The sequence below is a fragment of the Oncorhynchus masou genome, chromosome 13 (assembly GCF_036934945.1).
Source record: "Oncorhynchus masou masou isolate Uvic2021 chromosome 13, UVic_Omas_1.1, whole genome shotgun sequence".
In the NCBI taxonomy this organism is placed as follows: Eukaryota; Metazoa; Chordata; class Actinopteri; order Salmoniformes; family Salmonidae; genus Oncorhynchus; species Oncorhynchus masou.
Genome location: NC_088224.1, coordinates 63,849,874 through 63,865,311, shown reverse-complemented (window position 1 = coordinate 63,865,311; position 15,438 = coordinate 63,849,874). Strand labels below are relative to the sequence as shown.

General features: G+C 43.9%; 1 protein-coding gene across 4 annotated transcripts; it reads right to left on the bottom strand.

The window, feature by feature from the left end:
* Positions 1 to 563: 563 nt before the first annotated feature.
* LOC135552820 (spartin-like) lies at positions 564 to 15,433 on the bottom strand. 4 transcript variants are annotated; one of them, XM_064984686.1, is made up of 8 exons: positions 15,345 to 15,433; positions 8,932 to 9,752; positions 7,007 to 7,204; positions 5,243 to 5,390; positions 4,916 to 5,110; positions 4,408 to 4,566; positions 4,002 to 4,092; positions 564 to 2,841 (listed from the first exon to the last, which is right to left on the bottom strand). In XM_064984686.1, exons 2-8 carry the CDS (start codon positions 9,748 to 9,750, stop codon positions 2,598 to 2,600), a joined length of 1,854 nt encoding a protein of 617 aa, XP_064840758.1. In that variant the 5' UTR covers positions 9,751 to 9,752; positions 15,345 to 15,433; the 3' UTR covers positions 564 to 2,597. The 4 variants fall into 4 exon arrangements, with proteins under 4 accessions (XP_064840758.1, XP_064840757.1, XP_064840759.1 ...); XM_064984685.1 differs by lacking the exon at positions 15,345 to 15,433 and adding an exon at positions 10,202 to 10,470; XM_064984687.1 differs by lacking the exon at positions 15,345 to 15,433 and adding an exon at positions 10,202 to 10,469 and having other exon boundaries at positions 564 to 2,802.
* Positions 15,434 to 15,438: the final 5 nt, after the last annotated feature.

The window sequence follows — 15,438 nt, the reverse complement described above, 5'->3', positions numbered from 1 at the left end:
GCCTTGAACCTCAAACAATTCTAATACAATGATATGACATTATGTGATTGAGGGGTAATACATCCTAATAATAATAGTAGTAGTCTAATCATCACCATTATGCATAAATAATTCAAAGTACATTGTGATTGAATATGATTCAACTAATTCAAATGTGAATGAGCTCCTTTGCATTCAGGATAAATCGCTTGGAAAACGTGCTGCAAAACTCTTGAAAATGATCCTATTTCACTAACTTGATTTCCAGGTAATTTGAGTGGCATCTACATGAAAATTCTCCTTTATGCTAGGTAAAAACAAATGTATTTCTGAATATGATATATTATGCTTAAGCCAAATACCTTTGGCCCATATGTCATCTAATGGGACAGCCGAGTCCGGCCTGGTTGCCAGTCTGTTCAACTATTACATGCCACTCCTTGCATTCCTGGTCATTTGTCAAGATAGAGAGTAGGAGAGGATTGACAGAGACTAGTACCCAGACTAAGTCGGGTCTACTATGAAGTAGAAATGCCCAGACAGACTGATGACATGCTCTATCCAAACCGATGATATACAACACATTCTTCTATAGCTTTTTATTACATATCAGATATTTGGTTAATCATCAGACCATGTGACTATTTGTTCACATAGGGCCACAGAAGCACAGAGCCATTATTCAGAAAATCACAACCACTTTGTGAGAATGCTGATGTGCATTTAATGACTGCATGAGATTTCAAGTTCACACAAAAAGACAGTTTGCCTTCACTTAACCCTGAAGGGGAAATATTACTGAAGACAATTCACATTGAATAAACATCAGCCCAAGGTAAATAATGAATGGTAGACAGCATTACAAGTTAAATACAGTATGTTGACAACACATATACGACGACACTAATCATAAACACACTCAAATTGTGCCGAAACTGTTAATGTATTTATATGTCATTTTTCCATAATTATTTGTTTCAGATGTTATAGTTAAAAACAATTGTCCAAATGTTAATGACATTGATTATGATTCTCTTTACATCACATGAAAAAAAAATGTTTGTCCTTTCATAGAAAATTAATAATCACAGCTTTAAAAAGTAATAATCAGATACCAAGTTGAAAGGATAGGTTATAGATTCTCAAAGATAATGAACTGGACCACAGGACAATACAGTAGCGTGGGCTTGCTATCTGTAAGGTGGCTGCTTTGGCCTATGGTTACAGTAGCATACAGCCTGTTGTAACTGGCTATATTAAGGCATACTAAGCAAACCATGGACCATTCTCAAACCAGTTCAAACCTCCACTGCTTCTACATTTGGATTGACTCTTTCCTCTGCATTACAAAGTCATATGACAAGAGTACACCTTAGAGAGCCCTGTTCCATCTGATATAGTACCCTCAACGGCTATATAACTATTCCTGTGCATGCTTGGGCTACGTCTTGCTTCACACATTAACATTATTTCACTGATTAAAGGAACCCAAACATGTGTTCTTATAGCACATAGTTAGCATGCTGCTGGGTTACTCCCCCCCCCCCATACACCTTGACTTTCAGATAAGGGTTGCACATTTCTAGCAACTTTTGCAAAATTCCTAGGTTTTCCAGAAATCCTGGTTGGAACTTCCAGGAATCAGGAGTGAATTGCTGGCCTCAGATTACAAGTGGGGAAATGGGTGGGAATAAGCAGAACATCCAGATTCCTAAAACCAGAATTTTTGGAAAACCTGGGGATTTTGGGACAGTTACCAGAATTGTGCAACTCTACCTCAGTTACACCTTTACTTCTAGATACATTAACTGTGAACAGTACTACTGCAGTAATACTACTGTTATGGCAATAGGTCAACAGCAGTAGTCTTGAAACAAACAGTTCCATCTGAAATTTAAACAAGAATCCTGCTTTCAGTTTATATTCATATCACCTACGTGACTTTTTAAATTCCGGTGTCCTCTTCTCACCAACATTGAACACAAATAACTTAGCGATTATACATCAGCCTACCTACACACAACGTCCATCTTAGTTACTATAATATTTGACATTATTATAATGTCATTATACCGTTCATTATGAAGATTAAAGTGCTTAACAGTTGTATCAAACCCTAGTAACACTTCTAGAGGCTATTAGTCAACTAAAGCATTTATGTATAGATAGATTTCTTTATAGAAGAATACAAATCGTGTTGTAATTAAAGCTCTAAAGGAAAGAGAGGAAGAGGACATGGTGTGCATCCCAAATGGCACCCAATTCCCTTTGTAGTGCACTATAAATCAGGAATAGGGTGCCATTTTGGAAGCAAACCTAGCCTCTACTCCAGGCACTTGGGTAGATCTGAAAGAATAGGATATGTTTAATCAATATGGTAGTACCTCAGTCTTTCCCTTTGACAGACTATGCAGGTAGAAGTTGCCAATTTGCTTACACCTATCCAGACCTCTCATATCTACACCAGTGCACTGCGGGTAAGGGCTATGGTAAGTGTCATGGGGTTAGGTGTTGACTGTCCCAAATTGCACCCTATTCTCTATATTTTGTCTGGTCAAAAGTAGTGACAATATGGAATAGGGTGCCATTTGGGACGTAGACTTGTTCCCAGATGGAGCCTATTTGTCCCGTTTCTCTACTTGTTTCTGGTTAGTATTAGGGTCCCGTAGCTGGTAGTCCTCCAGAATGGCCACGGCCGTCTGTTTGCCAGTCTTCTTCACCGCAGCTTTAATGCCCAGGTTGTCAATGTTGAAGGCGGTGACTCCCATGTTAATGGCTGAGTTCACAGCATGGTCTGTGGCCTGGCCGGCTGCCGCCCCATACCTTATAATCACACACAACCAACTGTTGAGAGGGGGAGGGCTGCGGGAAGGAGGGCAATTACAGGGAACAGCAAAGACAGCAACATGCATCTAGCATTAAAGCCCCCACCCATGCAGATCATAAATTCAACAGAATTATTCAAGTTGTCTGACTATTCATAAATCTATAAATATACAACTGATTATATTGTGGGGCTGATGACTGCACTTATTTCTACAGATAATACACATCAATTCAATAAGTGCATCAATTCATACTATGATTATGTATTAGGAATAGTTGTATTGTTTTCAATAAAGTCAGGAAAAAGAGTTGGTTAGTTAGACACCAGAGAAATCAGTGTCAGCCACATTACGGGAGCATAGCCCAGTAGGATAGAAGAGTAGCCTGTTGAGAGAGTACAGGTGAATCTAGCAGCTTTACATTCAGACCACCTAGAAACAGAGGCTAAGACTTGGCCATGCTGCTCGTTATTAAGGAGGGTTCATTGAAGGCTGGCTTTAAATACATGTCTTCTTGTCATTAGGAGTGTCTAAGATGTTTTGAAGACCCCTAAATCTGAAAAATAAGTGGAAGAGGGAAATGTACAGTAAGTGCTTGCTTGTTTTTTGCTTATAAAACAAGTGAGTGTTTGCAAGATACACCGCAAAAACCTGGTTTAGCAAAATCTGGTCTAGCAAAACCTGGCCGAGCAAAACCTGGTCCAGAAAGCAAAAGAACAGACATACACATCCGAGCTAGGTGGACAGGAGCAAATGTAGAGTCAAACAAGTACTACTGCCAATCAGACATGGTGAATGAGCTGAGCACAGAACACATTCGGCTGGTAGCCTAGCGGTTAGAGCGTTGGGTCTGTAACTGAAAGGTCCCTGGTTCGATTACCCAAGCAGACAAGGTGAAAAATCTGCCCATGTGCCCTTGAACAAGGCACTTAACCCTAATTTGCTCCACGAGCGCCTCACTTCTATCTCTGACCTTATATAATAACACATTTCACTTCACCTATCCGGTGTATGTGACAATACAACATCTTTACTTATTTTGACATGGATGCGTCTCAAATGGCACCCCATTCCCTATTTAGTGCACTACTTTTGACCAGGACCCATAGGCTCATCGAGTGCCATTTGAGACGCAGCCATGTTGAATGAGAAGAGCACAGACAACACGTTGGTTGAAGTGTACAGAGAAAGACTTACTTATGCTTGACAGTGTTGACGGTTTCGGAGGCAACAGAGACGGTGATGTTCTTTGCTGCTACTTCCAAGCCAGTCCACATGGTAGCGAAGCCTTCAGGTAGGATGACAGGAACCACAACAATGACTAGACACTTGGTAGAATAGGGGGCACATCATCCATGTGAACCATCCTTAAGGACAAGACAGACCAATAGGAACGACGGCCATGAGTAGCGGATGGCCGCCCTATAGCCTCTGGCCATAAAACATCGGCCGCCATTATCTATTCACTTCCCCTGAATCTCCACTGTTCGTTGACAGCCAGCAGGTGATCTACTGCGCACGGCCAACGTTTGTGTTGTTCTGTCTTGTCCTATACAATGAGTAGTCTAGTGACTATAACAACCACAACAGTGACCATGTGTACCTTGAACTCCGCTAGCAGCCACCACCATGGCTCCATCAATGTTGGATCGTCCATCTTTGTCTTTCTTCATGGACTCCGGGACCAACTTGCCTCCATGTTTCTTCACGTGAGGAGCTAGCTCTCTACCCACACACCCTGCCACCATACACACACCGTCCACTACAAACACACCCAGTCATAACACAACACGCACCCCGTCATAACATAATACACACCACCACACACACAGTCCACTACAAACAACACACACACACACCATCATAGCGCAAAACACATCCCATCATAACACAACCAGTCATAACACAACACACATCCGTCATAACACAACACACACCACCATACAAATCATCAACTACTAACACAACACACCCATCCACAACCAATCAGACAGTCAACTCCTTCCAACACCAAAACCAATCAGAGAGTCAACTCCTTCCAACACCAGAACCAATCAGACAGTCAACTCCTTCCAACACCAGAACCAATCAGACACTCGGCTGCTTCTCACCAAGGAACTGGCTGACGCGGACAGCGCCCCCGGTGGCCTGTTTGGCTACATGCAATCCTTTGGAGACAGAGGGGCTGACGTGGGCTGGCTTGTCCTCTGGGGTGATGTGCTCCCGCAGTTTGGACGCCCCCTTCTGGATGGCTATGCCAGTGAACTCAGCCCCCTTCACCAGGCCCCAGCTCAGCCACGATGCCCCTGGATGGAAAAGAAACACAGTAGGTGTGAGTGAAACACAGCATCCATTCCCTAACCTTAACCCCTACAGCCTCGGGTTAGGATGCCATTGGTTAAGGTTAGCGTTGTTGGGGTTAGGGCCCTGGGTCTGACCTGTGAGGATGCCGCTGGCCACTTTCTCGCTCCACTCTGGCAGGTTCTTCTCCTCCTCCTCTGCTGCTGCTGGGGCCTCCTCTTCCTCGAGGGGAGCGATGGACACCTTCTGGCTCAGGTTGATGCTGTCTGCTGCCTCATTTGGAGCCTGCAGCAGCAGGACATGTATTAATATGGTGCTTTGAAACAGCGGTTTTATGACACCTGGTGGTGTACATGTACAGCACTGGCAGAAGAACATAGAAGTTTGATTAACTCTGCTTTGTTGTCATGGTCCTTTTACAACAAATACAGGACTGGATAGCCTAGCTGGAGCCTAGCAGACCCTGCCTCATGGTAACTTCAAGTGCCTTATCCTAACTCTCCTAGGCACATCATAGTAACCTCCTAGTAGTAGCCTCCTGCTACCCTAGGGTGCCTCTTCTCCCTCTATCCCCATCCTGATCACAACGTCTCATTCTTCTCCAAACAAAGACATGGTCACCAGACATTTCAGATGTCTCCTTGCTTGAGGAAAACAGACAGAGGGGCATTGTTCTAACACCATCATTGCTATTCTCAACAAGACACAACCTCCTAAATGTACATATATTCAATATGTGATCATGAAACGCCTACTTGTTTATTGCATTCCATCCCAGAAGCAGCTGTCCATGTGAGAGGTAGTTTATCAACAACATGCCCCCAGTTAAAACCTGGCTGGATACTGTTGCTCGGAGACAGAACCCCCGTCTGACTCCATTACTGTAGTGACTACTGAGGCCGTGTTGTGTTCTAGCCAGATAAGAGCATTAGCACACATTAATGCTCTTCATCTGCCTGACGTTCTAAATTCCCTAACTGCTGAGGCCAGGCGTATTCAGGGAGCAAGCAGTGCAGTAGAGCCTTTAGTGTATGTATCCCAAATGGCACCCAATATCCTACATCGTGCACCTACTTGGGACCAGGTCCCATAGAGCTCTGGTTAAAAGTAGTGTGCTGTGTAGGGAATAGGGTGCCATTTGGGAAACATGGAAATGTTTTCCTCGACCCACAGTGTCTGCCCTATACCCTCAGTATCTGCCCTAGACATTGAGAAGGCCTAAGACCCACAGGTGAAGTAGAGCGCCTTACAGCAGCAAGCAGTCATTTTCACACCAGAATAGAGCAGCATTTACATCATTAGTAACATCAGAAATATTGACCAATCAGACTGAATCGTTTTTGAGGCTAGAGAGCAGAATAGCTCATGTTAATCTACTACTGCATTAAATCTAGGCTGTCCGAAATGGACCACTATTCCTTATGCTGTCCACTATTTTGACCTGTTCCCTCTGTTCAAAGGTAGGGCACTATGCAGAAAATAGGGTTCCATTTCGGGATAAATCCCTCATTTGAATCTTACATTCCACTGGGATCATTGGCTGGGAAATAAGAAAACACAGAACAACAAACTGTCACTGTTTCTGAATCTGAATTGCTGATTAAGAATGGATGTAGGCAACCCTGTCATTCTTTTCATCCAAAGTCCATTTAACCTTCCGCACAAGGTAACGTGTCATGGTGTGGTGTGACAATGACTCAAATACACCTGAAATCAGAAAAAATGCATCAGGCAGAGAGACAGATTTATAATTCTATTACTAATATTCTATTACTATTCCTTGGACCACCAGACACCTTCATATGGGCCAGTCAGAGAGCAGGACCCTACGGGCCATGGTCAAATGTAGTGCAATATATAGGGAATAGAGCGCCATTTGAGACACAGCCTCCACAGCTCACCTGCACCCGGAGGTCTGTCATCTGGGACAGCAGGTCCTGGAACAGCTGTCTGTCTTCTATAGGCAGTTCAGAGGACAGCACAACGCCCACGTAGGACCCCGGGGCGGACGCCATCATGTCGGGAAACATGAACACCCCTGTGTTACACAGCAGGACGGGGGAGTCAGTGGCCATCAGCGGGTACAGCCAATCACACACCTGGAATACATCAACAGTACAGCCAATCACACACCTGGAATACATCAACAGTAAAACCCATCACACACCTGGAATACATCAACAGTACAGCCAATCACACACCTGGAATACATCAACAGTAAAACCCATCACACACCTGGAATACATCAACAGTACAGCCATCACACACCTGGAACACATCAACAGTACAGCCAATCACACACCTGGAACACATCAACAGTACAGCCAATCACACACCTGGAATACATCAACAGTACAGCCATCACACACCTGGAATACATCAACAGTATAACCCAATCACACACCTGGAATACATCAACAGTATAACCCATCACACACCTGGAATACATCAACAGTACAGCCAATCACACACCTGGAACACATCAACAGTACAGCCAATCACACACCTGGAACACATCAACAGTACAGCCAATCACACACCTGGAACACATCAACAGTACAGCCAATCACACACCTGGAACACATCAACAGTACAGCCAATCACACACCTGGAACACATCAACAGTACAGCCAATCACACAAGACAGTACAGGGAGTTTATATGGAACGACTAACCTAACCCCCCTCCCCAGACCAGGCTTACTGGGATATTCCACAATGACAAGTCAACCCCAACTCCATGATACAGTACTGTTAACTCACTGTGAAGACAAACACATCAAGTGGGCTGTTACTATCTCTGACACTCCCACATAGCCATACAGCTGTTGATTACATTCAGGCCTTGGTGAAACATTAATAAGAGTTGTATTATTTCCATTTCCTTATCTTATCACCAGTCTCAGTACATTTTTACACACTTCAGGTGCATGTGTGCTAAATACTAGGGTCTGACATAAACGTTCTGTCATGTAATTCTACAGTGCATCAACGGGCCATTCAGTCACATTAGTCCTTTAGTCTGAGTCGGTCCAGTGCTGAGGTGTGGAAAGCATGGGGACAGTATTACTGAGGAAGGGACAACCTTCTCCACTGTCCTACTCACTTCAGACACACAGCGTGGGGTGTTTGTGTGTGTCTGTGTGATTGTGTTATCTATCTCAGGCTCTATTCAAAGATTAGTGGTGCTGGTGTAATATTCTGTCCATGTGGCAGGCAGCAGACAGACCTCTGGCTCTATGCTGCTGCTGTCTTGTCATGACACCACAGGGACGGGGAAACCAAAGAGGGAAACCGTCCCCCTATAATCTGCCTCAACTAGGCCTACATTCCTACATACAGGAAAACACAGGGAAGATTCAACACCCTGTCGGTCTCTTTGCTGTAACTAGTTGTGACACAGGTATCTGTAAACCTGACAGAGTGGCCACTGGGGTTTCCCACCATGACATCATAGAGAACTCCTGCCTGGGATTAGGGCCACTGAGTCACTAATCACATGATGTAGGACACAGATCATTAGTTAGCCTATCCCACATATACACAAGCCCAATCCTATTCTATACACCAACCACACACACACACCTCTGTATGAGAGGGAGTTTATGAGCAGAGGCAGAGCAAATCACTTATGATGAAATCGTGTTAGAGTGCACAACGGATACAGAGAGATCAAAAAAACAGATACCAAGAACCCTGTGATTTCATCATACACTGAAATGCTGAGATACAATAAGTGTTGACACAATTGAGGGCACTGCAAATGGCAACACCAACAGTAGACTGTGACTAGAATTCATCACCCCATCCCCCCACGTCCCTCTTACCTGCAGGAAGGCTGGGGGCCGGTTGGGCACTCTCTCTGACTGCTGGCTGGTGAACTTAACCATCCGCAGGTACCCTGGGTAGGAGGGAGCGCTGACCTGGCCGTCAGGTGTGACAAAGAATATCTGTACCCCGTGAGGCAGGAAGAAGAGTTCCTCTCCATCCTCCCCCAGGCTATGAGGAGAGGGGGGAGAGGGGGACATGTGGCTGTAGAACTCCTCTCCCACCAGCGACATTTCTCCAGACTCTGTCCCGTAGGAGATAGTCAGGTGGCCGTCAGCCGCCTGGGAAGAGTAGGCTGGGGGCAGCTCGCCAGGCACCACAGACTGTCTAGTGGGAGAAAGAGGCAAGGAGGGAAACACACTGCCTCCCACAGCTCCACCTTGGCGGTTAGTCATCAGCAGCTTGGGTGGAGATGGCCGCTCTGGTTTCTCCTTCTCCAGTTTGGGGTAGAGGTCTGAGTTAGAGGCTGTCCCTGGGACTCCATTAGAGGCATCTAGAGGTGGTGGGAACTCAGGGTCTGGGCTGGTCTCTAGGACCGCCAATCGAGTGGTGATGTTGTTCAGAGTCTCCTGCATCTTGTGCTGCATCTGGCGGGCTGACTCCCAGGAGCACCCCACACACTCATGCCCCTGTGAGGGCACACTGATGGCCCTGAGGAGGTGCTGGCGTCCCTGTGTGTACTGGGCCAGGGCCTGGGCCTTGTGGCCAGCTTCATCCTCAGTCAGGCCCCTGTTGATGCACTCAAAGGCCTTCTCATAGCCGTCTTTGATCACCTGCAGCCTGGCTCTGTCAAAGGCATGTTGACTGGCTTCCTCCATGCCTGCAAAGAAGACAAGAAAATACATCCATCTGAGATATCTCTACAAGGATCTGTTCACACCACAAGTAGCAATCTAACTGGCAAAGGTTAAATGCTAAGAATGAATTACCAATAGCTAGCTAAATAGCTCAATTCAAGGAAGCAACAGTTGAGAATCTCAACAACAGCTAACTATTTAGCTAGCATAGCTCTTTACATGAATTATGCATAAAGTCAAAGGCAAGCAATACCATTACTGTAACTAGCTAGCTCGGTTTGCAACGAGAGTAACTTATTAGTTATCAGATAATAACATCTAAATCCCCTGCTTGAATAGCAAGCAAGCCAATTAGTTAGCTAGTTGTGTGTACTTTACCCTTGGGGTGTCGGTAGCTAGCTAGCTATCATGAAAACAAAAAAACTTGAAACATTTTGTCAATCAAAAGCCATCTAATCTGATAAATCATTACCCGCTAACGTTAGACGACAAGCTCCTGTCAGGTGAATGTGATCAACGTCTGACGTCTGTCTTTTTAGCAGTCTGAACTAGATTTCAAGCTTTTCTAGCAAGGGAAGGTTCTGTGTCATGCGCCTCCAACAACCATGTTAGGCTAATCAACAAAAGAAAATGTAGCGAGAACGAGATCCCCGACCCTCAAAGAGTTGAACTGGTGGAATTCTGGAACAGTTTTGTAATCTTCTGTGTTTACACGTCTTTTCTACGGCGAAGTATAAGAGACAAACAGTTCAAAGTCTTAAAGTAAATCACGATAAGACTGATGAGAGCCAGAGGAGGGCGCTGTTGTTCTTCCCTGACAGAAGGGCCACAGTTTTCCACTTTGCCCCAGGCTGACAGTGAGAGCAGAGAATCTGATGGGGGCATAGCTGCGGGAAGGAGTGCCCTATGCTCATACAGGAGTAATAAAGGCCTAATGCACTAATTTAGTGAGTTTATTTTATTATACATTTGACATTAAACATGTATTCTTTCATTGTTATTTATCATGGGATGCTGCAGCACCCTCAGCACCCTTCCTTCCAGCGGCTATGCATTCATTATTGAGTCAAGTGTTAGTTTTACACTTAAGACATGACTCTACGATGTTAGAATTTTGTCTCTTGTATAATACATTCTATACATTAGTTTATACTGGATTAAGCATACATTTTTGTTAACTGTAATTTAGGTTCCAACACTCCATCTTGCGCCAATCTCAGTTATTGGTTTCAATAGTTTATTTGTTCTAAGAGATTGTCAATTGGATAGGCTTTCTGCAAGGTTTTGTATATCTTACCTATCATATGAGTATCCTTTTCTGACTCAAATAGGATTCCTTCAACACTGCTCTGATGTCCAAAAGATTTCAGGTTGATATTTGGTGATATAAAACTTTCAAATTGTATGTATTTGAAAATGTCTACAATGGTCAGTCCAAAATGGCTTTTTAATTCTGTCATGTAAGTAATTGTATTTCCTATTACCAAGTAATTTACAATTTCTATGCCTTTAGTTTACTATGTGGGCCAATTTACTGTTGAACTCTGACAGTTACTTTACATTTGTGGCAGGGCTCTAGACTTTTTTCCCCCAGTGCTATGTAAGACAACTGAGATGGTAGTTTATAAGTCAAAGTAAGCTATTTCATATAACATATTCAGGGAATGCATGATTTATATTTCGATGTGCAACCTGTCAAAATAAGATCCAGAATTTTCAGAATTATTATATTTGTGCATGTTGGCCTAGGCTATAAACTATTGTTCACCATGGGCCTGATTCCAACCCAAGTTAAGCCCGCATAAATGGAACATAATTCCCTTTTTATGCACTTTTCTCTCTATGCATATTCTGACCTTGAATTTAAGCATGAGAATAGCCTTTTGGGTGGCGATTGAGTAAATGATGGTGTGGCTGAGGTGTGTCTACAGATATGCTGTATTCTGACCTTGACTTAATTCACTCAGAATTCCACCACCTTTACGCGCAAGGAAACCATGAATAAGGTCTAACGAACCTAGCGGTTCCAAGTACTTTGTTTTTTCCGTTAGAAATAACACCATTCTCTATTTACTGTCATTTATAACTTGATAAGAGTTGGATAACTGAGTCATTTGTTTGGATAAGAGAATTGTAAATATAAATGACAGCCATATGGCAGCAAACTGAAACATATCGACATATTTCCCAAGGTAAAGTTTATGAAATGCTGTGCCATTCTGCGAAATGTAAATTGTACAGCCTTTTAACTTACAGGGATGGTCACTCTTGAATGTCTTAATTCTAGGATACCTAACTTTCTGCTTCCTATTTCTATCATGTTAAATATTAGCCACGATCAGTATCGACCATCAGTAGGGCTAATAACAACACATATTGATCCAACTGCTAATGTACTGTTAGTTCCCTTCAATTGGTTTAGCCTACATTATCATTCCATTTCATTACATAATTTTATTTACCTTAATTTGCTTCCTCTGTAAACGCAGTCACAGCCATGTGGTTGTTGCTGAAGATTATTAGCAACAATTGATAATATAAAATGACATGTAGGCTAATGAAATCGTTGTGGAGCAGAGCGCAGACCAAGCCAAAACAGTTTGAACCCGACGCATGGCGCAATACTTGGCTGTGTCATCACACAATTCCACGGTTAGTGCAGGCAATAGACGAGGGTATAGCCCAGACACGGCGTCAAGTGATTAAGGGGGCAGTTTGGGGGTTCGTGCATTGGAATTATATTGAATTATACTTATATAATCACGCCATACCACAATAAACATAACGTTCAAATGCAGAGACTCCGAGATCATTGAGTGCTTTTGAAATATGTAGCCTCTGTATCAGCACAATAGACAGCTAGGCTGTTCTGGTATTCAATATAGGCTACAAGATAGATAGGGCAATTCACCTATTACAAACAGCCTAAGTGAATGCAGCCTTACACACAGCTGCCTTACCAAAATAATGCAAACTGAAAGCAGAAAGTAGTAGCATAGTTATCCATGCATGGAAACAAACATACTGAATAGCAGATTGGCTTAGAATCCCGACACAACTACGAAAGCTAACGAGTGCAAACAGATCAAAACAGCGGTACCCAGTAGGCCTATTAAACAACATATCACATCGATAAAGGCATGAGACAATCTAGATTTAGGCTAGTTACATTAACAGTAAACAAAAAGGCGAATGGAGATCCAAGTAACCAAGACATGGCCCACAGCAGTGAGATGCAGCCATGCACAGCTGTCTTGCCAAATAAATAGGCCAATACAGACCCGCTTCAAACATGGAAAATCATCCCACTCGCTCATGAGTTCAGCAACACGTTGTGATATGGCACAATACCCTTCTGTGAATCAAATCCAACCCACATAATCAATTAAGCAATGCCAGCCTACCATAAACACGTTTCCAACACGTACAGTTCCATTTACAGCAACGAAAACCAATAGGCTACCAAGAAAACTATAATAGAAAGTAGCCTATCTACAATGCCTTCTGAAAGTATTGAGACTGGTTGACAGACCCTTTGCTCAGTACTTTGTTGAAGCACCTTTGGCAGGGATTACAGCCTCAAGTCTTCTTGGCACACATGTATTTGGGGAGTTTCTCCCATTCTTCTCTGCAGATCCTCTCCAGCTCTGTCAGGTTGGATGGGGAGTGTCGCAGCACAGCTATTTTCAGGTCTCTCCAGAGATGTTCAATCGGGTTCAAATCCGGACTCTGTCTGGGCCACTCAAGGACATTCAGAGACTTGTCCCGAAGCCACTCCTGCATTGTCTTGTCTGTGTGCTTAGGGTCATTGTCCTGTTGGAAGGTGAACCATTCCCCCAGTCTGAGGTCCTGAGCGCTCTGGAGCAGGTTTTCATCTCACTGTACTTTGCTCTGTTTACCTTTCCCTCGACCCTGACTAGTATCCTAGTCCCTGCTGCCACCACCATGCTTCACCATAGGGATGGTGCCAGGTTTCTTCTAGACGTAATGCTTGGCATTCAGGCCAAAGAGTTCAATCTTGTTTTCACCAGACCAGAGAATCTTGTTTCTGGTCTGAGAGTCTTTAGGTGCCCTTTGGCAAACTCCAAGCGGGCTGTCATGGGTCTTTTACTGAGGAGTTGCCTCCGTCTGGCCACTACCATAAAGGCCTGATTGGGGGAGTGCTGCAGAGATGGCTGTCCTTCTGGAAGGTTCTCTCATCTCCACAGAGGAACTCTGGAGCTCTGTCAGAGTGACCATCAGGTTGTTGGTCACCTCCCTGACCAAGGCCCTTCTCCCCCGATTGCTCAGTTTGGCCGGGTGGCCAGCTCTAGGAAGAGTCTTGGTGGTTCCAAACTTCTTCCATTTAAGAATGATGGAGGCCACTGTGTTCTTGGGGACCTTCAATGCTGCGGAAATGTTTTGGTTTTGCCTTTCCAAATCATGTCCAATCAATTTGGACTCTAATCACGTTGTAAAAACATCTCAAGGATAATCAATGGAAACAGGATGCACCTGAGCAGAATTTCAAGTCTCATAGCAAAGGGTCTGAATACTTATGTAAATAAGGTATTTAAGTTTTTTATTTGTAATACATGTGCAAAAATGCCTTAAAAGCTGTTTTCGTTTTGCCATTATGGGGTATTATGTGTAGACTGTTTTTTAAAATCCATTTTAGAAAAAGCCTGTAACGTAACAAAATGTGGAAAAAGTCAAGGGGTCTGAATACTTTCTGAAGGCATTGTATAAAGACGAGAGGGCCTGAGAGTAGGTGGCAGTATAGAGGGGGGCCTGAGTGATGAGGTCTGCAGATGGAGAACACTCAGTGACCCCTCTCTCTCTCCCTCAGGCCTCACGGAAGAGCAACAGCTCTCATCAGACCCAGTAAAAACATGCAGCTGCAGTGCATAAAGAGAGGATGGAAAAAAAACGTTTATTTCATGCAAGCCTGTGTAAGTGCAGTGTCCTGTAGACGTTTTGTGAGTGATTCAGTGAAGGTAACACAGTGAAATACATTGGGGGGAAAATGAAAGAATAAAGCAAGCAAGGGGCTCTCGAGTGGCACAGTAGTCAAAGGCACTGCATATCAGTGCCAGAGGCGTCACTACAGACCCTGGTTCGATTTCAGGCCGTATCACAATCGGCCGTGAATGGGAGTCCCATAGGGTAGCGCACAATTGGCCCAGCGTCGTTCGGGTTTGGCCGGGGAAGGCCGTCATTATAAATAAGAATTTGTTCTTAACTGACTTGCCTAGTTAAATAAAGGTTCAAGAAAACAATTAAAAGGGGAAGTATGGAAAGATCACAGACCTTGGAAACACAAAAAAAGGAAGGATCTGAAAGGGTTCTTGCTATCTGGGCACCTACCTCCCATTGAAGTTGACATTTTAAATGGTTAAGGAGACGGTAAGGGTTAAGTTTAGGGTAGGGAGATCCCAAGAAACAGAGTTTGCACTACCCGAGTTTGAGACACCCCGGAAGGGACATCAAAGCATTTTAATTGGTGAACAGCATTTGCCTTGTTGTGCACCGCCAAACCAGATACTTTATTAAGCTAGCTAAATTCATAGCATGGCTTGATTGATTTATATAGTTTGATCAAGCGTACACGTGACACACTAGTTACATTGACTTACCGGTAGCTTAGCTTGCTAGCTAGGTGTTGTCAACTTTTCAATGGTGCGTCTTTCAGTTTCAACTTCAGCGTTGTCATTTCGAGCTCACGAGAGC